This window comes from Rhopilema esculentum, chromosome 16 (genome assembly GCF_057945365.1).
Source record: "Rhopilema esculentum isolate cy_ngs chromosome 16, ASM5794536v1, whole genome shotgun sequence".
Lineage (NCBI taxonomy): Eukaryota > Metazoa > Cnidaria > Scyphozoa > Rhizostomeae > Rhizostomatidae > Rhopilema > Rhopilema esculentum.
The window spans coordinates 14665063-14687270 of NC_142830.1; the positions used below are offsets into that span (position 1 = coordinate 14665063).

Genomic DNA, 22208 nt, shown 5'->3' on the forward strand with positions numbered 1-22208 from the left:
AAATCGGTTTATTTCTATGGGTGTGTTAATCTTGAATCGCTAGGATATACCTTAATACCTGTTATTCAGCACTCATCTTTAATACCTGCTGCCTAATAAACCGTCTTCGTTTTAAAATTATTCTACAAAGTCAATAAATTAGAATAAATCAACTTTCGTAAAGCTCTTTTGTGCCTGCTTTTACTCAGCACAATTATTCAAAAAATAATACCAACCGCCTTCGCCTCATTTCCATTTTCTTTTTTCATGTAAAACTTCTTCTCCTTTCCTCATTTTGGTAAAAACTGGCCTAGAGCGACTTTCCGATCCCTCGATATTACCACAATTCATAAATATTTAATAAATCACATTTAAACATGATATTTATCTATTTCACAAACATCAAATACTCTTGCAAAAATACATAGACTTATCTGATTAATCAAATTTAGAAGAAAATGTTTTCATGAGTAAACAATTTTGCTATCACTTTCGTTTCTACTTTTTAGATCTTGCTTTTAATTGACAATAACATATGCCAATCGAAAACTACATTTATATGTCAATAAATGAACAAATATTCCTTCATATTTCTTTTAAAAACAAAAGTTCTGCTAAAGAAAGAACTCACAGTTATATCTTAATGATGGAAACATAACTGTGCTTCGTTCCTTTGCGGCATCTCTCACAGACGGCACTCCCTTTGCGATAAAAACGACTTGGCCATTGTGAAATATGTTTGTTTTTGTTCAACAAAGAGCTATATGAAATTAGGGCCACCCATTCTTAACTGGCCTTAGTATCTAAACAGTTGTAATAGGAAAATGAACTCAAGAAGGAAGGACTTTCATTAGTTGCGCGCCCAAGATAAGGCACTTTTGTCTGTTTAGAAATTGCAGTTATTCTTTTTTATAAACAAACTGAGACAAAATATGACAAGATTATGGATTGATTTAAAATCAATCAGGGATTATTAATGCAAAAAATTTCATATGACCGAATTAGGTGACCGCTGCACCTTGTGGTCAATCTTTTCCCATAATTTTCAGACAACTAAAGACGTTTTTCAGAGAGCCACCCAAATTAAAAGTTATACTTAATGGAATTTACTGTTCATTATTTCATGCCTCGGTCGATAATTCAATTAAGGGCAAAATGCTTGATTGATCGAAGTTATTTGAGATCTACAAGTCTTTCTGTTGCAAATAATTGATCGCCGGCATGCAACATTTATAATTTCTCTAAACAGAGTAAAGAGACGCTGGCAACATCCCAACTTAACACACATAACTGTATTATTAAATAATAGAAAACGACAAAGTCAATAATATATCATGAAGATTTTTCCACGGGGCTTATCACAGAAGAAAAAATGCTAGTAACTTTTCTGAATAATTTAAAAGTTGTTTGTTTCAAGAGGTAGTTTTAACTTTAAACTGACGTCATTGTTGCTCTGAATATTTACCAAAATGGAAATGGCAGAATAATCTATTGCTGCAGTTATTACTTAATAAAGTTTTTATCTGTTCAAATCTTGCATATCTTTGCATTAACGAAACCCCACTCAGTGAAGCCGTTATTTCTTATCTTCGTTAGAGAATTACACAGCTTGTATCGTCTTAAGAAGACTGAAAAATGCAAATTATATGATTACACTTGGACATAAAGATATTGCTTTTTATTGCCTAGCTGCTTAGACTGGTGCTTGGTTAGGCATTTGTAATATATAGGTGCATCTAAGCCCGAAGCAGATAAGCTATGGAATCGAATATTGAATCACACCACAATTGCTGCAATTTCAACTTGTGTTGTATCAAATTGACTTAAGTCGCTGTTATTCATAGTCACAGAAGCCAGGCTAATGTGAAAACTTTCTAACTCTCTTGTTTTTGTCAGTAGCTTTTTTATTTGAATTTTTGTCGTAATTAAGATGTATGCTTTTTTGCCATAGCCTTTAGGGTAGCCATATTCCTTGGCCACACTTTGCAATGTTGTAAATTTCTATCCTGAATAGATTCTTTCGTCTTAATAAGATTTTTTATTTAATAGAAACTTTGCAACGATAATAAAACCTGACATCGTCAAATTTTTATTGATAGGGACCAACGCAGCCCTTTTTTTCTGCCGACTTGTGCAGATAGAGCCATCTTTGATTTTGAAGTGATCTTGATGTTTGGTTTTTTTACTTTAGGTAATGCAAGATTCCAGTCAATGATAAAAGAACCATTTTTGACTGAAATGATGAATGAGGTAAAGTTTGAAATGTGACTTTCGTTTGTAGCTAATTGTAAAATTATTTTAGAAAAAAACTCTATAGTAGGCCTGTATTTTACTGCATTTGTTTGTACATGTGTTTACAAAAATATTTTGACGAGTAATTTACGATGCTTTTGTTGCGTAATCAGTTTTAATGCCATCGCAGTTGAATTAATCGTCTAGACAAGTCGGGTCCACCACATCCACTAACAGAAGGCAATTTCAATCTCCTCTGCTTTCCTTTATTTTTCAAAACATGATATTGCAGATCTATACCATAATAGCTCACTTTTAGGCCAAGCAGGCATTTCTTGTTGGGAGTTTTTTGTCATTTGCCTCGCGTTGGTGTGTTGGACGTGAACTTCCTTTGTGTTACTGTACAAAAAACATCGTTACTGGTAATGCATACCCTAAAATGTTTATTGCCACTTATTATAAGTCCAGTTTCTAGGGGTCCACCAGGGCCGATTGCCCGATAATGTTTCTAAGAATTGACTTAGCCAATCACTTTGCAGAATTTCAATACAAGAAAAAGTCATGCCTATTGCACCCCTGTTATTAGGTCTCGCAGAAGGAAAACCAACTGACAATTATTTACTGTTACCGCGTGAGATTTTTAGTGCTAAAGTCATTGTTTCAAGGCTTAGAATTGACAGCCAGTTTAAAAAATTTGCGTGGAAGTTTGCTTTGGTTAATCATTGAGTGATACCACGGTAGATCAGTGAGCTGGACAACTAATAGAGTTAGAGGCTAGAATTCAGTTTAATGTACGATTAACGCTCATAAGCAAATAAATGACATCAGTGCCAAAAGACTTCTTGTCAGGTATATATTGCTAAGCATCTTTGCACGACTGGCTGTAATTGGATGGGAGATATAACCCTCCTAGTATCGTCTAGTGCCACGATTTTGACGAAGAGCACTAATCAGATCATTTCAAAAGATAAATAAACTTTGGATTGCAAATAATGGAAGACATCGAAATTGAATAAAAGGTGTTTTATTCAAAATGGTTTGGTGTAGAATATCGTCAGTCTATTGATTGTCTACCGTACTGGGAAAGTGAAACTTAGGCGTGTTAGTCATCGTGCTTTAAGAAGTTAAGCCGATTTGTACAGAACTTCCACTTAATGCAAGATTTAATCTAGACCAAATATTTTTGGATGTAGAATGTCTGAGAAAGTCTTCAAAGAACCAAACTCCAATGCACTTTAGATTAAGTGGGTTCTTGTAAATCGCGTCAGGCGATGCTAATAGTGATAAGAGTTTTTGATTAAATGTCACAAAAACGGAACAAAATTTTCAAGTTCTACATTAAGGCGGTAGGTAATTTGCATAAACCGCCACGAAGGATTTATAAGAAATGTATCAGTAACTGAGAGATTCTTCTTTGGAGTTTGTTACAGGAGCATATACGACCAATAATGGGCAGGGTCTGACATGAATTCGATTATTAATCATGTAGCATTGAAAATTTCCAGACAGAAATTAGCATTTTTTGCATTAGACTATGAACATTAACAGGATATCGCTACGTCGTCACTGAATGTTGATAGTCTTGTGGCAATTAGGTCCTGTAATGTTCGGTCGTCATGTTACCTTGTAAAAAATTCAACGAGAACGATCCAGTTCATGTGAGTGATATAGTCTTTGAGAGACCATATCTTACCTAGGATGATTGTAGGTTAACTGAAGCCTTTCAGCCTTTGCTCACTGTCTCGTTCCCCCACCTCTAGCACCTCAATAAATGCCAATAGTCTGGGCATTCGACACTAGGCCTCACTCACACTAACTATTATCCCCCTTTTGTGTTTATGAAATATCATTCTATTGAAAAACAAACTGTCTGGTTTTAGGTTCAGTTTCAAATCATTTCAGTTGCCCAAAATTAATTAAGTCCGATGAGGAATCCTCTTAAATGCGATAGCAACGTTTATCACAAGCATATATGTTAAAGCTTTAAAATCCACGTTTTTCTAATTAGGTCGATTTGCCTGCTAGCGTTTGAAAGTTCCACGTAAGATTAAATCTTGTCAAAACAAAAAAAGTAGTTTATAGCTTAAAAATTGTTGCAGGCAAGTTTGACATCGAATTTCATTCTAATAAAAAGATTTTGATAAAAAAAGTGTTGATTTATTGAAAATCATTATCTTAATTAGGTCGTCTGTGTCTTAACTTTCTATTAAACACGGCGCAAAATATGTCAAAGCAGAGTGTTACCGTTCCATTTAGAACTATTTTTATTGCTGTAAATTCCAGGAAGAATGGCTTTATCTTCCAGGAAGAATGGCTTTATCTTCCAGGAAGATACCTTTATAAAGCAAATATGCATTTTTGTTATGTCACTAGAGAAATCTCTATTTCCCTCGTGTGACTTCCTCTATCTCTTGTGAGTTCAAAAGAATCAAAACTGGTTATACAAATTTGAATTCTATAATTCTTCTTCAACATTATTTAATATTAATCACCAGGTTCAGTGTTGCCTATTATTTTTCACAACGGTGACATATTTCATTCTGCTGCAGTGTGCGTGGCGTGTAAAAAGTAAAGATTGCCACAAAATTTTCTTATTGTGACTTTTTGTATATTAGTTAGTTTTGTATAAGTTTCTTAGAACCTGTAATAAAAATATAGTTCGTTTAATTTTTTAGAAACGTTGTTTTGTCGTGGCATCGTTGTGTTTTATACAGAGTAAGTTTCTAAAATATTTGCAAACAGCGTGCACAGTATTTTAAAAGAATATGTTGGTGAAAATGAGAGCATAATTATGTTAAGAAAATTCGGACGAGCCAATCTTTTGAGACAAATTAACCATATTAGGATTTCAATTTTGAACGAGTTTGATTTTCTTAGCAATTATGCTTGCCTTTGTCACGTTTTCTAACGACAATTTGTGGTTCTTAGTTTTATAGAATATTTAGATTAAAAAAACCTCAGTTGACGTGTTTAAGAACCATTTTTTTTAGAGATAAATCTTATTTTATGCGAATAGTTAGTCCATCCCAACATTGTCAGCAATTTGTCACCGAAAGTAATGTCATTCGAAGTTATAATCAAAATATATGTACTGTGAAGTTCATAAGATTAACGTTATGAGAAAATGTACGATAGAGTTACTTTTGTGCTGCAGATAGGCCGCAACATATAGTACAATTAGCAAGAAATGAATGAATTTGCCATTCGTTTCTGTGGCATTCGTATTAGTTGTGTCGAGCACAACCGCAAAAGCAATCTATATTACCCAGCTTGATTGCTAATGCTATTTGAATCAAGAAGTGCCTAAATGTGGCATAATTCTGTGAAAATGCGAACAATCGCCCACCCCCTCCAAGCTTTCCTCTTCATGGCTATAAAACAATGTTTTTGCAAAAATATCCTAATTCCTCTTTTCTCGTGTATTGACAGATTATTCTCAACTTTGCACCTTTGTCAACTTTTACCGGTGCAAAAATAAGCTGCAACTATTTTGCCTAGAATTTAACTATAACTATCTCATTGTTTTGCGGACACTAAAATGGCTTTTTTTTACAAGGCCTAAAATTTAAAATAGCACCTAATATTGTAAGAACTTTCATCAAAACATATACTCAATGAATCAGCTAAAAAAATTTTTCCTCCCACTTTTATTGCCATTTAGAAAAATCAATACCTGAAGATTCCTTAAAAATTTTCAAATTTTCCGTACTTTTTATTTGATATGTTGTTGGTTCTATCGAATCCTCCAATACACCATTCCCTTGTGATCACTCTATTTTTTCCTACCAAGTCGTCCCGTGTGATGGTTCTGTTATCTTCCCGTATCAAGTCTAACACATGCATAAGCAGAGAAAATCTTTTGCTTCTTAAACATCTCTAACTTGCGTGCAGGATCATTTAATTGATGGGTATCTGCTTAGTAGGAAATAGTATTTGGAATTTTATATGCTGGGGTGTTGAACGTATTTGAATAGGATGCTTGGGTTGATATTTTATATATTGCGTAGCCTAACAACGAAGCAAATGGAATTAAGAATCTTTACTATGTTTTGCATTCGTGTTGGTTTGGAATGATAGCAGTACCCAACGAGATTTTGTACAGATTCACATATGATGGGTTTTGTAAAATGTGACTTTTTATTGTGTTTTAATAACTTTTTGACAATGCAAAGAAAGGCACGAACTTTATTGGACGTTAGGTGGACTAAGCTCCCAATGCTGATGGCTTTAAGAAGTCTTTATTTTCACAAACGGTGCCACGAAATGAAACCTGGGGGGAGAAGAATACAGTTTAGTGACATAGGAGGGCCCACCAGTTGGGTCCGACGCGCAAAAATATTTTTGAATTAAGCCATCTAGAGTGGCTAAAAATGCATCTCCAAGTCTAAAATTTAAGAAAACAAAGTACCGCTCAAAATAGACAATTCGACGATTCTCAGAAAAGAAATTGATTATTGCTTTTTAGAAAAGATGTGGAAGGGAAGAGGAGGGAAGGGGAGGGAAGGGGAGGGAAGAGGAGGGAAGGGGAGGGAAGGGAAGGGAAGGGAAGGGAAGGGGAGGGAAGGGGAGGGAAGGGGAGGGAAGGGGAGGGAAGGGAAGGGAAGGGGAGGGAAGGGGAGGGAAGGGGAGGGAAGGGGAGGGTCATGCTAAAACTCTGGTGACAGATGTTGGGGAAAAAAGGTGACCTTTGGCTCAGAGTGTACATCGATGTGAATAACAAGAAGCTGTTGTATTGATTGAGAGAATTTTAGTTCCTCAACAAAAATGTGCATCTTCTTTGTTACGAGTATCTTCATTAGGCCATGTTTACACAGCCAAAATGCAGACATTGCAAGGGTACAGAAAGTTATTTACAGAATTTATGCAAATAATAGTCAAATAATAGAAATATACATAAACAAGTTAGTAAATAGATAAAATAAAATCAACCAGTATATAAAGAGTTTATTTTCATTTTAGTTCATACTCTGTTTTCAAAAATAAGAAAAAAGACGGTCAAAAAATATCTGAAAAAGTTTTCCCAGAACCCATCCACCACCCCTCAACCCCCCCCCCCCTCAACCCTACCTCAACCCCCCCAACCCAGAGTCGTATTCTATCTAAATTTTTCAGAATTGAAGACGCTCCTAGTAATACATGATCGTGTTCAAATGTCTTCTTTTTATTGAAGACTTTTGGAATCACTCTCCTCGTTCACGAAATTTAAGATTGGAATGGATTCTCTTCATGGACTTTTTAGAAAGCGTTTTCAAAGTGAGACACCTTAATGCAAAAGAGGCACCTCCGTGCCCTACAAACAAACACTTAGCCTTTGGTTTTGAAAAGTGGGGGCTGGTGCTCCAATGTTCCCAGTTTCTACCTCTGTCTTTGTTTGCCAAGTTGTAGGAATTTGCTTTGAAATGTTTCCCTAAAAATGATTAGCTACTAAACATTGATTTGTAAGCAAATGTTTTCTGATTCTTTAAAAAGATTCTTTCTTTTGGTTCTTTCCCAACATAATCTCTAACAACAAGGTTAAACTATTACCCCGCTTAAATGCGCATGCGCTTATAAACGGAAATTAATGATTTTGTCACTTTTCAGGGTAGGAAAATGCGATTCAGATGCAGACGTGTGAATCGATAAAAAATGAAAATTTTTAACAATAAAATTACACGAGTAATGTTTCAACAATAGAATTATAATATAATACAATAGAATTTCAATAATATATAATTTTACAGTTATTCAATGACAGCTTCCTCAGGATCAAAGTTATTATCAGTGATCATTAGGCTGTTATCAGCTTCATTAAGCTGTTCTTCATCAAAGTTGTCTTGGTCATCGTGTCAGTTTATACCCAAGTTTATACCTAAAAGGACTATTTAAAGAAATTGATAGTGCAAGACAAAGAATCGAGGAAGCATGTAAAAGTAGTCATTAAGAAAATAGATGGCCATATTGCTGTTGTTTTGTGTTCTCCATCTTTCTCGCAAGAACCGTAAGATGAAGATCCACTTATAAGCGCACTGCGCCTACATCCGGATATATGCGCATGCGCCTTTAAATGAGGTTCGCTTATGAGCGGGGTAAAAGGGTATAGCAATAAATTATTTGACCAAAATATATTCTGTAGTTAATTGAGTTGCAGATTTAATTTTCCAAAGCTTGGAGGCTGTTCCTAATTTGTTTAGATGCAAAAACATTTTAGGTATGCAACAGACTTGAAACCGTGAACGAAGAGAGTTAACATAGATTTGGCTGTGAGAAGGACTTTGATAAATAAACTTTATCCCATTTCTAAAGACCTGCTTGTTGACATTATGCAAAGAATGGATTAGTTTTGGATCTAATATATATGATTGATTGGTTTAATTGAGGAAATTATAATTTCGTTATGATGGATGGAATTAAAAAGAGGTATAGACAACGAGGAAACCATTTTCTAATCCTTTTGTGGCATCCTATGATACATTGTCAAAAATAACTTGTTTATAAAGTAAGCATTTGATAATTCTTTAGAAAAGTTTTGTGCAAAATAGCCATAACTTGTCAAGTAAAAAATATAAAACACTGACTGATGACCCTGCTAAATATCAAAACAAACATTATGTTACATTTGAAACTTGTTGATCAAGGATTAAAGAAAAGGCAAGAAAAACTCGTCCTAGTTTTTCCAAATTTCTTATCTGACTTAACCTTTTCAACAATGGATTTTAAAACTTTCTGATGTCTCTTCTCACTATTGTGGAAGTTTTTATTATCGTGCTCCTACATGTTTAAGCATGCAGTTGTGTTTTTGTTAAATTACTATCGGTCCATCATTGACTATCATAACTTGATAATTTTATTCTCAATGATTAACTTCATTAAAGGACTGTATACATTATAAAACAAGTTTTGTAGGAGTGACCAGTTTATGATCACTTAAAAATGAAATGTGCCTTTCTAAAAAGGAGGGTTATTAAAATATGACATTTAGATTTAGACGTCATCACAAAAAACTCTGGCACATTTGTCTACAACTTATTTAAATGTTGATGAGACGTGAGTTTAGTTTTTCGGAGCTCATTCCATTCAAGTTGTGTTGTATTTTTGTAGACACATTGGCAAAGTATTTTCTAGTTAAAACCCACGTCGGTCCACAATCATTTTCCTGGGCAACAACAGAACAGAAAAAAAGAGCAGCTCGGCACCCTTTAGTATATTACTAAAAATAATCAAAGTTGTTGATTATCTAATCTCATAGTTCTATAATCCCTTGAGAGCATTTTCACAATCAGTTGCTCACCAGGGCCGAACATTGGGTACTTTGAAGCGGGGTTCCCTGAAGTTCCAGCTCCCTATTGGGATTGATTATTGACGAAAAATGTTCTCTAAGGAATTTGCAACCAGGAACTGATCGATATTTGGGCTTACATCAAGCTACAGCCTATAAATGGGGCCTATTCAAGAAGGTAGAGGATCAAGCGAATTATTCTCTCTTTACTAGCAAAATATTAACACAGAATTTCCGTTTCAAAAGTTATATCTCACTGTAACTTTGCTCAAAAATTGTACTAAGCATTGGAGGCCAAGTCTTTTCATTAATATCATAGATCATGGGATATTGATAAAAAAGAAAGGTGAATATGGTATCAGAGGAATCTCAGGAGAACGGTTTAGATCTTCTTTAAGTGATAAAAGCAGTTCTGCTCAGATAATGGGCAACAGACGGGGGCTAGTTAATAACATGTGGTTTTTTATTTTCATTATTATTATTCTCAAACTGTCCCCAAACCAAGATACTCGCTCTTTATGGAAAGATTCTAGCACTGGTACAAACATACAATATGATGTTTATCGCAACACCAAACAAGTTGAACACGAAAATCGCATTGAAAATGTTCTTACATCTCATGGATTTATTATCTCATGCATCTTAAAATTTGCTTCTAAGGGAACTAATCAACTTTGGTCTAGTTTCCAGCAAAAGTTACCTTACAAAAAAAACATTTACAACTTGACCATCAAATACCTAAACAACACTCTTGCCACTAGGAAAAACCTCTGCAAATGGTCAATTACTCAGTCATCTGCCTGCTCTTTCTGTCTCCAATCAGAATCATCACAGCACATAGTCTCTAGCTGCAAAAATTATCTTGAACATGGTAGGTATGCCTGGAGACATGATTCTGTACTTCTTCCGTAAGTGAAAAAAAGTGTCAGTTATAAATCATTAAAATAATGGGGAATCTTATTTCACTATCCCATATAGACCATGTTTATCGGGCCCCTGTCGAAGCTATCTGCCACATGCTAACGTGATCTGGGGGAGTCTTCCAAAATCAAAATGGAATACCCTTCAACCACTGAAAATAAATCCTGCTCTATTATTGCTAAGGCTAGACCTAATTTTTGAAAGCGGTGCCGTCCAAAATAGTAAGGGGTGAAGGCTTTGCTTAAGCCACTTCAAAAAACCGCACTCATGAACAAGCCCACATCCACAACACACCAAAAATACTTGAATTGGTGTTTTACAGATTTTCTGTTGTGTAGATGGAATCATTCAAAGCATTTACCAATTCGATGGGATGATAGAAAATTTCTCGTCCATGAAAATTTTTTCACATAATAAAAGGTTGCCCACATCCAAACAGAATCCGTACTTCCTTATATCTGATGCCAAAGCTAAGAGGTTATATCTTGAAGAGCTTTGGGGTAAATATCACTTGCAGGACCCGGTAATATCCAATAGGGAAGTGCAAGAAAATGCAATCCCAAGATGTAATTTTGAATTTGTCAAATAAGGCATTTAATCAGGGATGAAGCCGTAAAAATTTAACAAGGGGAGGGGGCTCTAAGATATTGTATGAAAGGATGGCCAAAAGATGTAGCTGAAATATCTACAATAAAAGCTTTCTTTTAAATGATTATTGCTCATTTTCTCACAATTTCTCACAGTTAACACAATTTCTCTCGTGTTAACAAAACAGTGTGGATTCTATCAACGAATAAGCCGTGCTACTAAAAGTGTCATGCAAAACTGTTATTCAGCGGACAAATCAACACTAAGAATACCCGAGCCTGAAATTATCCAAAAAATAGAAACACCAAGCGCCGGCAAAAATTATCTTGTTCTTATAAAAAAGGGTATTAGTGCATCTAATATTAAAAGTAGGCAAGAAAGAGTCAAATAATAGCAACCAGCTGGTTAGCTGTTTATTCAGGCAATCAACTCCTGTTCTTAACGCAACAATTAACAACGAACTCTCTTAACAAAACTGCAGCTAACCGTACTAAGAAATAGATCATTCAAAAATTGTCTATCTATATGTGTCAAATATTTTATATATTTTCATGCATATAAAGCTTGCAACGTGCCTAAAATTGTAAATTGTTTCTCTTTTATTTTTCTGGCTTAGTCGTCAATGACTGATCTGTGGTAAAGTCGTCAATGGCCCCCCGATTTTTTTGAAAGTTTCAACAAGGAGGGCTGTGCCCCATGAGCCTAGACACCACTACATTCCTACTTTCATTGCTCAGTTTTTGAAGCTTGGGTTGATATTCCAATTAACGGCGGTTTTAGGGACTGCGGGGAGCAACCCAGGGCTGTAAACACATGCAGGACCCTTTTTTGCTATGTTCGTTGCCTCTATTGGCTATCATAAGCGCGGGGCCTGGGACTGTGGCCCTCCTTGGCTCCCTCCAAAACCACCTCTGATTTCCATTATTTCCAATGAGCTCACTACGGTAAACGGATTTCAAAGCAGCTAAAACAAGTTCTTACGAGCTGAAAGAAAACTGAAAACAAAACCTTATGGTAGGGCAGCTCTAATGAAGATACGTGTTTTTACTTTCTTAAAGCTTTAATAGTAGTAATGTGTTGATTCAATTTTGGTATTTACTCTCTTGTTTAGCATTGAGTTTTTAAGCTTTAGGGATTTTGTGTAAAACGAATTGGAAGTACGAGGCTAGACCCCTCTCGAGGATTGCCTCGCTTTGGGATTCCATCTTTGAACGCGCCTGCGCTCTAGAAAATGTCCTTTTCTCTTAGAAGTCCAACCATCGTGGCAAGCGGCCAGACAGAAACTTTAATCCTAATCATACAGCCATAAAAATGGGTTTCGGCGATTTAAAAACTGATGCTGGACTTCAAACCTTGAATTCCTTTCTTGAAGATAAAAGCTACATTGAAGGGTATATTTTTTTCTATTTTTTCAGGCACGTGGTCATTGTCCGGACATTTTTTTAGGCCCAGGCCCTGGCCTAGTCTTGCAAAAAGTGCTTAGTTGATATAAACTGATACTTCCGAGCCCTCTTTATCAAATGTACAACATAGTAGCATTTATGAACTAAACTAAAGACCTAATGAAAAAAGAACAAACTGCATTCCAACAATCTAACCAGGGAAGTTTTCATGAAGACAATTTTGCGAATGTATTTTGGTGGTACGTCTATTTTCAATTTGCAAATGATGCTTGACATTTTTCAGTCTGTGGTAATATTTGCAACCTTAAAGAATGGTTTTAGGTACAAATTTTATTTCGTAATTCTAAATTTTATTTGTGTAGTTGTTGTTGAAAAAAGTGACATCCAATGTGCATTTCAAGTAAATCTCGGGCCAAAGAAGGGGCAGCTGGGAGTAGAAAAATGTTGGTTTTACCCTGCTGAAACTGAGGCACAAGAATGCATAAAGGCACTCAGGGTTGTAAAACTATTTGACGGGGTGGGGCTAATTTGTTTTGATTTATGAGGAGATGGGCAAAAACATCTCTTTGATATGAAGGTCTTGGATAGTGTTTGGCAATCCTATGTCTTACGAAATTATTTGAAGGCACTGGGCCTGCAGTCCCCACAATACTGAAGCCGATTTGGAAAATGCTCCTCTCATAGTTGGAATTTAGTCATTGCCGTAACTTGACAATGAATTTTGGGTAGGTTATGATACATTGGTTTAGTGCCTTGTAATTGAGCCCCAAGGTATTAGCCCATTAATTCTAATACCCATGAAGTTTTTGTCCGCAAGTAAGAGCTTAGATTCACTAAGCCATACACAATAGAGATATGCAGCTCAAAAATTAAAAAAAAATGTGAAATCATTGCCTGCTGCTTTTCGTAGTAGTTTTTGATGCTACATGCCCAAAAATACTTGCCTAACATGTTGAATTAAAGTTTCATACTCAATTTTTGAAACTGATTTTAAAGTCAGCTGTCTTGCAATGATTTCATGACTGTTGCTCTATACATCCAGTGTTTAAATTTCAACAATCAAGCCTTTCTGCTGCTCACCCATTCTATTATCATAGCCCCAGATAGAAAATTTACATCATGCAGGCCACAACAGAAAAAGCCTTGTCTGCATGTATGTATACAGATTTTTTTGAATCAACAATCTTTTTTATACAGATGGGCAGCACATTCAAATCAAATTCAGCTATCCACACACATTCGGGTTCACTGTTGCTTTCACAGCCCCTTTGTGAATATTTCTATCAGTGCATGAGCCATGACTCATTTGAGCCAGTGCTATGTCATATGATCAAAATATATCTAGATTTGAGCATCCACTTGTAATTGGATCCATAGCATATTCAGAAATTTCCACTCTGGAGAGCGTATTTGAAAAGTTGCAGATATGCTAGTGCACTTGTTAAATGCATGGGGAAGTGAGCCCTATCTGCAAAATGAATACATGTGGACAGGGCCTCAGTTTCCAGAGGCTGGTACTTAATCACACATTTCAGAGATTTCAATGAAGTTACGGAAAGCTTTCATTGAATGAGCAAGAAAGCTTGGCTTTTCAAAGTTGATTACATTGAAAAAATTGGGTGATTCTCCAATTCTCCTTTCTTAGAAAATGCAAATTGTTTTAGACTATAAACTCTAATATCCCCCCCAAGCCATCCCTGGGCCAAAGATTTCCAAAGCTAGTCCAGGTGTGGATGGAAAATAGCATGAGAGGAAGAAAAGTTTGTTTGATTGGTTATTTGTTTAGACCAATCACATTGGCTAGTCTCTCACCTAGTTGAAGAGTCCCAGAGAGAAAATGAACTCTTTTTGTATCTACACGATTAACTCTTTTGCCCACATGTTGATTTAAATTTACTGCTTACCTTTATACATTGTTCAACATTTATACTCTAAGTGTCGGGCGAAATATATTTTAATATGACATGTTTCCACTTTTTGGTGCTATCTACAAATTTTACGGTACCAAAGTCATTTTGGGTTTATAATATATATATACTTAATAATTGCAATATTTATATTATTTAAGGTAATGACTGTTTTTCGAATGACATGAAAGTTTTGAATTACATTCTAAGTTACATAAAAAAGACATTTCAAGTAATAAATTTCCAGCATTAAGAAAAACAATATTTACAATAAGAAATCAATAGGATATGGTTCCATTTAAGATAAGGAGGTGAATATGAGTTTGTAGATATCAAACGACTGCCCTGTACCTGAACTTCAGTCTATTGAATAAGTCTTTGATTAAGTCATATCTATGAATTCTATAGTCTTTGTTTTAACCTTTAGATATGTGCCATCACAGGCTGATCTGATAGTTTTTGCCGCTCTTTCTGGCCCACCAAAAGCAACTTATCACCATGCTCTCCGTTGGTTCACACATGTTTCCTCTTACACTGATCAAGAAAAGGCTGGGTGAGTAATTGTTAATCACAGCCACTTTTGTTTCCAGAATTCTTTGCTAATCTATTTCTTTTGCAGTTGTTTGTTTGTATGCTTAGCATTCAAGTAAACATTATAAATCAACCGGCCTTATAATTTACTCTATTAAACTGACATCCAAAAATGATTTTGCCTGTTGCTGTGCCGAATATGCTGCTTACTTCAGATCTGGGAGAATTCTTCTCATCTCGGGTTAACAGTTTCTTTTTTTTGAACTTTTATTCTTCCATTTTGTCACAGTAAGATCTTTGCATTTTGCCAAAACCAAAACAAGTTTATTGCCATCTTCAAGATTATCTGCTAACATCACAAGTGACATGTTAACAATATATTTGTGAAGTCTTTCACCACATCCTTGGAAGTTTAGCTGAAATTTTGTGTTTTACTGAAATATATTCTGCAATAAAGATACAAAAATTCGTTAGGCGTGATTTATGCTTTAGTTTACTAAATTTTTGCTTTAGTTTACTAAATGTTTTTAAGACGAAAGGCTTTAGTTTACTAAATTTTTGCTTTAGTTTACTAAATGTTTTTAAGACGAAAGGCTTTATTTTACTAAATTTTTGCTTTTTTCAAGTCTATTATTCTATCCATTTGTCTGAACCAATGAGAAAATGCATCACATGGGCATGCACAATTAATGAAAACCATTATATTTATCATAGATGCATCTATAAACCAGAATTATCATCATCATCTTTCTCTTGACAACTTTATCTCAAAAATGTCTCAAAAATGTCAAATGCTCCTACCACATGATATAACAAGTGAGGCAACTTTGGCCTCTACATTCAGCAGAAAAATATCATAACTTCAAATAGAGCTGCTTATGGTAGATTGAATTAATCAGTCAAGTAACCGGAGTTGTGTCAGACATTTCAGGAGAAATGCCCTTATATACCAGCCACATTCTCTGTGTGCCTAAATCTTATTTGTATCAAAGAAGTTTTGCCAATTTGGTTGAGCCAATTTTGGAAACACCCAAAAGCCAAAAAAGCATAAGAACAATAAAAACTTACTCAATCCAAATTCAAAAGATTAAAGTATTTAAGATTAACATAGAAGAACAAATATTTCTAGCTCAATTTTTCATTCATCAACAAGATATCTTTTTTCCATCTCTTTCTCAACACTTTATGCCACTGATTCCTAATTTCCCAAAGACATATATCACCCTTTCAACTAAACCATGATATTCCATTTTAGACATAAATGGTTTACGTATATTCCTTGTGATGGCAATGGTGCCAAATGTTAAAATGTTTCTGAATCTAATTGTGAATACTTTGATGTATGTTAAGCAAAAAGAAAACACATCTGCGGTATTCAGAGAAACTTAAACAATACCAAACCAATGTTAGGCCTGTGAACATTATTTTCTAATTGATTATAAAGGTTTGTTGGTTGTTCTTTTGCAGATTCGGGGGCGTTAAGAATAGTCTAGATTCATATGGTCCTGCAGGTGGAGCATCGGCTGCTGCTGCTGCTGAAGATGATTTTGATCTGTTTGGATCAGACGATGAGGAGGAGGTAAAGGAATTTCTTTCAAAGTTTTACTTATGATATGTGAACTTTTATCTTTAAAACAATGCAATCCTGTAGCTGCTGCTGTACAGATTTATCTGTGATCTTTGTCTTAGAAAGTTGTGGGCCTGGGTGCGTATATTTGCAAAAGATGTGGTTAACACTGCCCTTCTCCATTGGAGCAGATTGTTGTATCATCGGCTTACCCTAGAGAAAAAGTGCCCAGTTTGTGACAAGTTATTACTTGCTGAGGAATTTATTGTATGCCTGTGGCAATATTATCTAAAATTTATTTTTCAGTCTATAAGATACATATACAATTTGGTTTGGTATGGTTCATTCCATTAATTTTGTTTAGAAGTAATTACGATGAGCTAAGGCTCTGCTATGTTACCATGGGAATTAGGTTGTGCAGATCAAAGATGGGTATTTCAAATTTGGTTTCTTGTTTCAAAACTGTACTATGAATTTTTTATTTCTCATGGTTGTTCGTTTTTCCCTGTAGGAAGCCCCAAAACAGCCAGCTCCAGCAAAACCAAGTAAGTGTGATTTTTAAAATCCCAATTAGTTTGAAATTTTCACATTTCATACGTTAATTACAAATCTTGTTGGCAAAAATTGCAAATAACCTTTCAAGTATAGTATGAATTCTGAATAAATATATATACGGAATATTTTTGTTTTGTAGAAAAAGTAGTAATCGCAAAGTCAGTGTTGGTTCTTGATGTTAAACCCTGGGATGATGAAACAGGTAAAACTATCACAAACTTTGCTCAGTTTTGATTTTTAAGTTTAGATAGAAATTATAAATGATATCAAAGAGAACAAAAGGACAAGAACCTCGTATCTTTCAATGGAGAGCCAATTAGAAACTAACAAAGTGTGCACTTTTCTTGTAACCAGTTCCTGGCAGGTAAATAAAATAAATTATTGAAAGTGTGAAAGAGGAGTTCAATATCTAAAAAACCTTTTTTATATGTATATTTACATTTTTAAAATTTTTAACTCTTTCTTTTAAATCTCCTTAGGTTTGTTGTTTGCAATAAGCGTCGATTATCATTGCATAGTGTCTTATCGTTGCAATTTAATTTAAAGCAACCTAAAATTATGTCTAGAAACCACTGAACAAAGATTTACAATGTTAAGCAATGTTACTTTGAAATTTAGGCTAATAGGGAATGGCTCAATCTGCTTTGCGAAATATTTCAGTGTTTCTGTTTGAAGCTTAACAAATTGAGCTAGGTATAGTTGAGCTTTTTCGCGGTAATCAATGTTGGGTTTTAAGATGGGTTGAAGTCAACACGCAGAGTTTCATGGGACTTCAGACAGTGTTATTCCATCTGCATCAGTTTTTGATGGATTTCATTTTATGCAAGGAAATAAAACTCAAGATATCTAGGACAGTCGTTTGAGTCCCCCAGATCAGTTCAATTTCAATCCTTTTTACTTAAAAAGAATGAATAACTAGCTAGAAAACTGATCAATTAACTCATCGACTAAGTTACTAAATAACTAACTAACTAACTAACTAAGTAATTTACTAAGTGAAGTGTTGCCGTAAGACGATGCTACGCGATAAATTTCAAAGTTCCTTTTATTAGCGTTCCGCTTTTAATTCCTTTTGGCTACGATGTTGTCTCAACAGACCTCCCCAAAAAATTGTTGTGCCTACGAGCATAAAATGTTCTGTAAGAGGTGTCTGCAAGATTTTTTCATATGTAATACGTAGGATGTTTTTTTTTGAAATAAGAGTCATAAAATAATGTTTAATGACGCATCGTACAAGAATGTAAAGAATAAGTCCTGTAAGCAAACTATGTTCTGTCTAGAATTCTATTTGGGACAGCCAATGGTTCGTTTGCTCTGGGACAAATGGCAGCAATACAAAATTCTGTTTTATTTCTTTTTCACGAGTACCTTTTATTGTTCAAAGACCAGTCAATTTTTAAAGAACTACTTTAACAAACAATTACTTTAGAATGACGATGGTTTTTTCAACAAAAATAGCATTATAGAGTTTAAACAAACTATAGCTTTTAAAAAAAGGGGAAACCTGGCCATTCCTTGCAAAACATTTGACGCGACAGGGTCCTCAATTTTATTCAAGCAACGAACGAAATGGCTGTCGGTTTTATAGCTTGATAGTGATACAGTTTTTTTAATTTTTGTACAAGGAAGCTTTCACTCAATGACTGATTCAACCGATAGCTTGCCGCAGCAACGCAAACAGAATAGATAATCACAACATCATATATGAACAACTTGTTCTTGCTTTTAGGAAAATTTATTATTCTCTCTTTGCTACATAAATCACTTTTACAAAGCGGTAAAGCTTACTTTTGTGGACGTCTAAAGATTCTCTTAATTTGAACCGAAGTTCATTGCCAGATCAATTTGAGATAATCCACGAAATTTGTTTGAAGTTTTTGACAAATGAATATCCTTGAAGGGCCGCAACTGCAACACGGGAAGCATTGCTTCCTATACTTTGAGTGCGCCTGATCGTAAATCGACTGAATGATCTTCTAAGTTTTCTTGTTGTCCTCACTGCACACATTTTGTGATAAATCATCTCTAGGCCTTTTCAGAAATTATGTCAAAACTGCATTGCTTTCGAAGTTTACACTGTTTTCGTGTTCATAATTCGGATTCATTTCACCCTCTCTTTACCTTGTCGCATTTCATTATCCTCAAGGTTTGACTAGTTTTATTAATGCCACAGAATGTGCTTCTGGGCTGGTTTGATGGCCTTATTCACCTTTTTCCGAACACCTGAATGATTTTATTAAAAGTAAGAGAAGCATTTAATAATATTAACATGATGAAACTTGCAACTGAATTTTTTATTTCAATTCTTAAACGATAAGAACTTTGAAGAAGTCTCCTTTTTCAGATGTGCCTTCAGACGTAATTTGATCGGCACGGTTTGCCTGCAAGCGTTTCTCGCGAACTTTAATGACTCAACCTCATTAGCAAAACAATTTAAGAAACTTTTAATCTTATATCACAAAGACGAAGGTTCTCAAACAGTATTTAATCTTGGTTGTTCATTAAGAATTTGGTTTTTCTCCTTCATTTAATCTCGTCAGTTTTCTTCACTTGATATAAGATGTGGAAATGAAATATATAGACAAAGGCTATTGATTTTTGTTTAAATGTGTGAATTTCTTATGCATTATTGCAACCATTCTTTCTTGCAGATATGTCAGAAATAGAAAAACATGTCCGCTCAATCGAAGCAGATGGACTCGTGTGGGGTTCCTGTAAGTACCCTTGTAAATTAAGTCTTTTTTTGTCTGCCTAGATGTGTCTGGCTCTCACTTAACACTTCCGGGTCCTTTTCCCCACGAAACTTTACATTGCTTTGTTGGCTGGTTTTGGAAGGTTTTTTGGTATTTCTCAAAATAGCATTGGTTTTGTTAGCGAAATGTTGAGATATTTGGGACTGGTTTTGGCTCTATTTTAAGGCATCCCTCTCTATGTGAGAAATCGTTCAGCTGATTGGGAAAGAAACAGTCTTTTGTGGTGGACCGGGCGCTTTCTAGGGCGGAAAATCTTGCAAAAGAGACGACGAAAGAATTGAATACGGGTTGGCAAAGAAAAGGGTTGGACGGCGGAAACGTGCCACTCGCATACCGTGTCTCTCTGTTTTAAATAACACTTCGATTGCGCGAGTGCCTTTGCTTTGGCAAGATAAAAAATCTAAGAACATTGTTTATAAACTTAAACGGCTATGTGTCGATCTATTAATCGTGTTGTGATCAAACCTAAAAACTGTTGTGGTTTATGACTGATCTTTTAAGGAATAAATTTTAATATCTTCGTCGGAATACCGTTGTTTTAAAGCGGATGACCGCTGGGTCGCGATCCGTAAAAACAACCCAGGAAGGAGCGAGCGAGTCTCCGCCACTAAAACCTTTGACAAATGCATTTCTTATTCGTGTTTTCTGTTTATGTTTTGAAACAAGTTGTTTTGCTCCAACATAAAAGGCGTATATACAAGACACATGTCGAGTTCATGACTAAGGTATTGGCCGATCCTTGTTTTAGTACTTCCGCAGAAGATTTAAGTAGTTTGTTTTGCTTTTTCAGACAACTTTCGTAGTAAAAAGTTGTTTTATTCGCTCATTCTTTTGTTGTATGACTTACGAAAAATTGCTTGGAACGAGGGGCAAATTACTCTAAGAAAATCTCGTACACCTTTTGTGAAAATCCTATTGTTTTATCTGAAAATCCCCAGAAATCCTTTTGTTTTAGGCAAAATCTCGTACGCTATTTGCAAGAGTGTATCGCCCCTCGGCTTGGAACCTGTAACATCGAGCATTAAAATAAGCACCAGTTTAGTCTAACAAACGACAAAATAAAGTGAATGCTCGCTAAAGACTGTGAAATTCAAAATCTTGAAAACATCATTGTTGTTTTTGTAATGTTTTTGCAATCTTCACCGTAACAGTAGTGGAAATGAAATCTCGCTTTTTACAGAGATTAACAGAAAGTGTAAAACATTGCTAGGGTTTAAGGAAATAACAGTCAGCGTAGTAGAATTTGAAAGTCAATATTAAAGACACATCACTGCATAATTTTGTCAGGAATAATTAAGTTATTCCCAAGGTTCATTAGGCTAGCTTCTAAGTTATTCTGTTAAAATTAAACCCGCGAAGTTTATATGTCTAGCATAAGCATCTCTTTTTATCTGCAGCAAAACTTGTCCCCGTTGGTTATGGAATTAAAAAATTGCAAATATCGGCTGTTATTGAAGACGACAAGGTATATATTTTTATAATATATTAGTTTGTTTTTGTTTGACACGTAACGTAAGATGCTTGTTTTAAAATGACTGCTGTGTTTGTTAAGGTTGTAGCTTTTAGGAAAGCCTTTATAAGCCTTTATATTGAATACATTTTGTCCGACATTCCTCAGAGTATAAGCATCGGATAATTACCGAAGGTAGGCTGTAAAATTGTATCCAAATACGGATCGAAAGTGACGTAAGAGGAAGAACGGAGCATTTTATTGGTTCCTTTTTGACCAATCGACGACCGCTGGCATCTCACCCAGTTGAAGAGTTCAGTTCAAGAGTTAGTTACATATTTAGCATTTGTCTCCATTAAGGTAGAAGAGTTCAAGAGAGAAAACGGTCCCTTTCTGTCTAGACAAGTCAGGATCCTTTGTTTTTAGGGAAAAAATCACCATGCTTGCCTTATGATTTCAAATTGTCATCGCTATACGTACAGGCACACTCGGGATCCTCGAGTGGATGTTGACTTTTGATCTAATTGCATTTTATTTGAGATCCTGATCGCTGCTATTGTTTCCATGTTTTTTTCGTTGTAAAAGTTAGTCAACAATAGTTGGGCTGAGGGATATTTTGGCTTGAATCGCCCTTGAGTAGCATAAGGTATTTTGGAACTGTTCATTACTTCAAGGATATTTTCTCTATAGATAAGCACAGACATGCTTGAAGAAAGAATCACAGAAAAGGAAGATCTTATTCAATCAATGGACATTGCCGCATTCAATAAGGTCTAAAAGGAGTAAATTTGAAGAGAGTCAATATCAATTTCTATTTCTTTGCTATTTTCTTTCTCCAACCTTCACAACTCAATTAAATTGAAGACACCAGACCGCGAATTAATCATGTGTGTTGTTTGGTTTATTTCTGATATAAAAATGGTTTCTAAATGCTTTGACATGCGCTTTGTCAAATTTCCAGATTCCATTAGACTTTATCTTATCTCTGGGATTGATATGTTCTTTGACGATAAAGAAGATGTGGCGACATCAGTCCTATTAATCTTGTCTTGGTTTATTGAAAG

General features: G+C 35.1%; 2 protein-coding genes across 3 annotated transcripts in view; both read left to right on the forward strand.

Moving 5' to 3' along the window:
• LOC148958374 (uncharacterized) overlaps positions 1-6339 on the forward strand; it is a 28611-nt gene extending 22272 nt beyond the window's left edge. For both annotated transcript variants that reach the window (XM_089113058.1, XM_089113059.1), the window contains one exon: positions 2171-6339. The gene's annotated coding sequence lies outside the window, so the exon portion shown is untranslated. The remainder of the gene's footprint in view (positions 1-2170) is intronic.
• Positions 6340-12207: 5868 nt separating this feature from the next.
• Positions 12208-21958, forward strand: LOC135682458 (elongation factor 1-beta). Its single transcript, XM_065197352.2, has 8 exons — positions 12208-12369; positions 14716-14841; positions 16287-16398; positions 16898-16931; positions 17081-17143; positions 19593-19655; positions 21092-21159; positions 21835-21958. Exons 1-8 carry the CDS (start codon positions 12290-12292, stop codon positions 21919-21921), a joined length of 633 nt encoding a protein of 210 aa, XP_065053424.2. The 5' UTR covers positions 12208-12289; the 3' UTR covers positions 21922-21958.
• The last annotated feature ends 250 nt before the right edge of the window (positions 21959-22208 follow it).

Excerpts from the sequence above, each read along its gene's own strand:
- LOC135682458 (XM_065197352.2), top strand. The coding sequence starts at position 12,290 with ATGGGTTTCGGCGATTTAAAAACTGATGCTGGACTTCAAACCTTGAAT. Across the intron at positions 12,370-14,715 it reads GATAAAAGCTACATTGAAGG|ATATGTGCCATCACAGGCTG; the intron begins GTATATTTTTTT and ends TTTAACCTTTAG. Across the intron at positions 14,842-16,286 it reads ACTGATCAAGAAAAGGCTGG|ATTCGGGGGCGTTAAGAATA; the intron begins GTGAGTAATTGT and ends GTTCTTTTGCAG.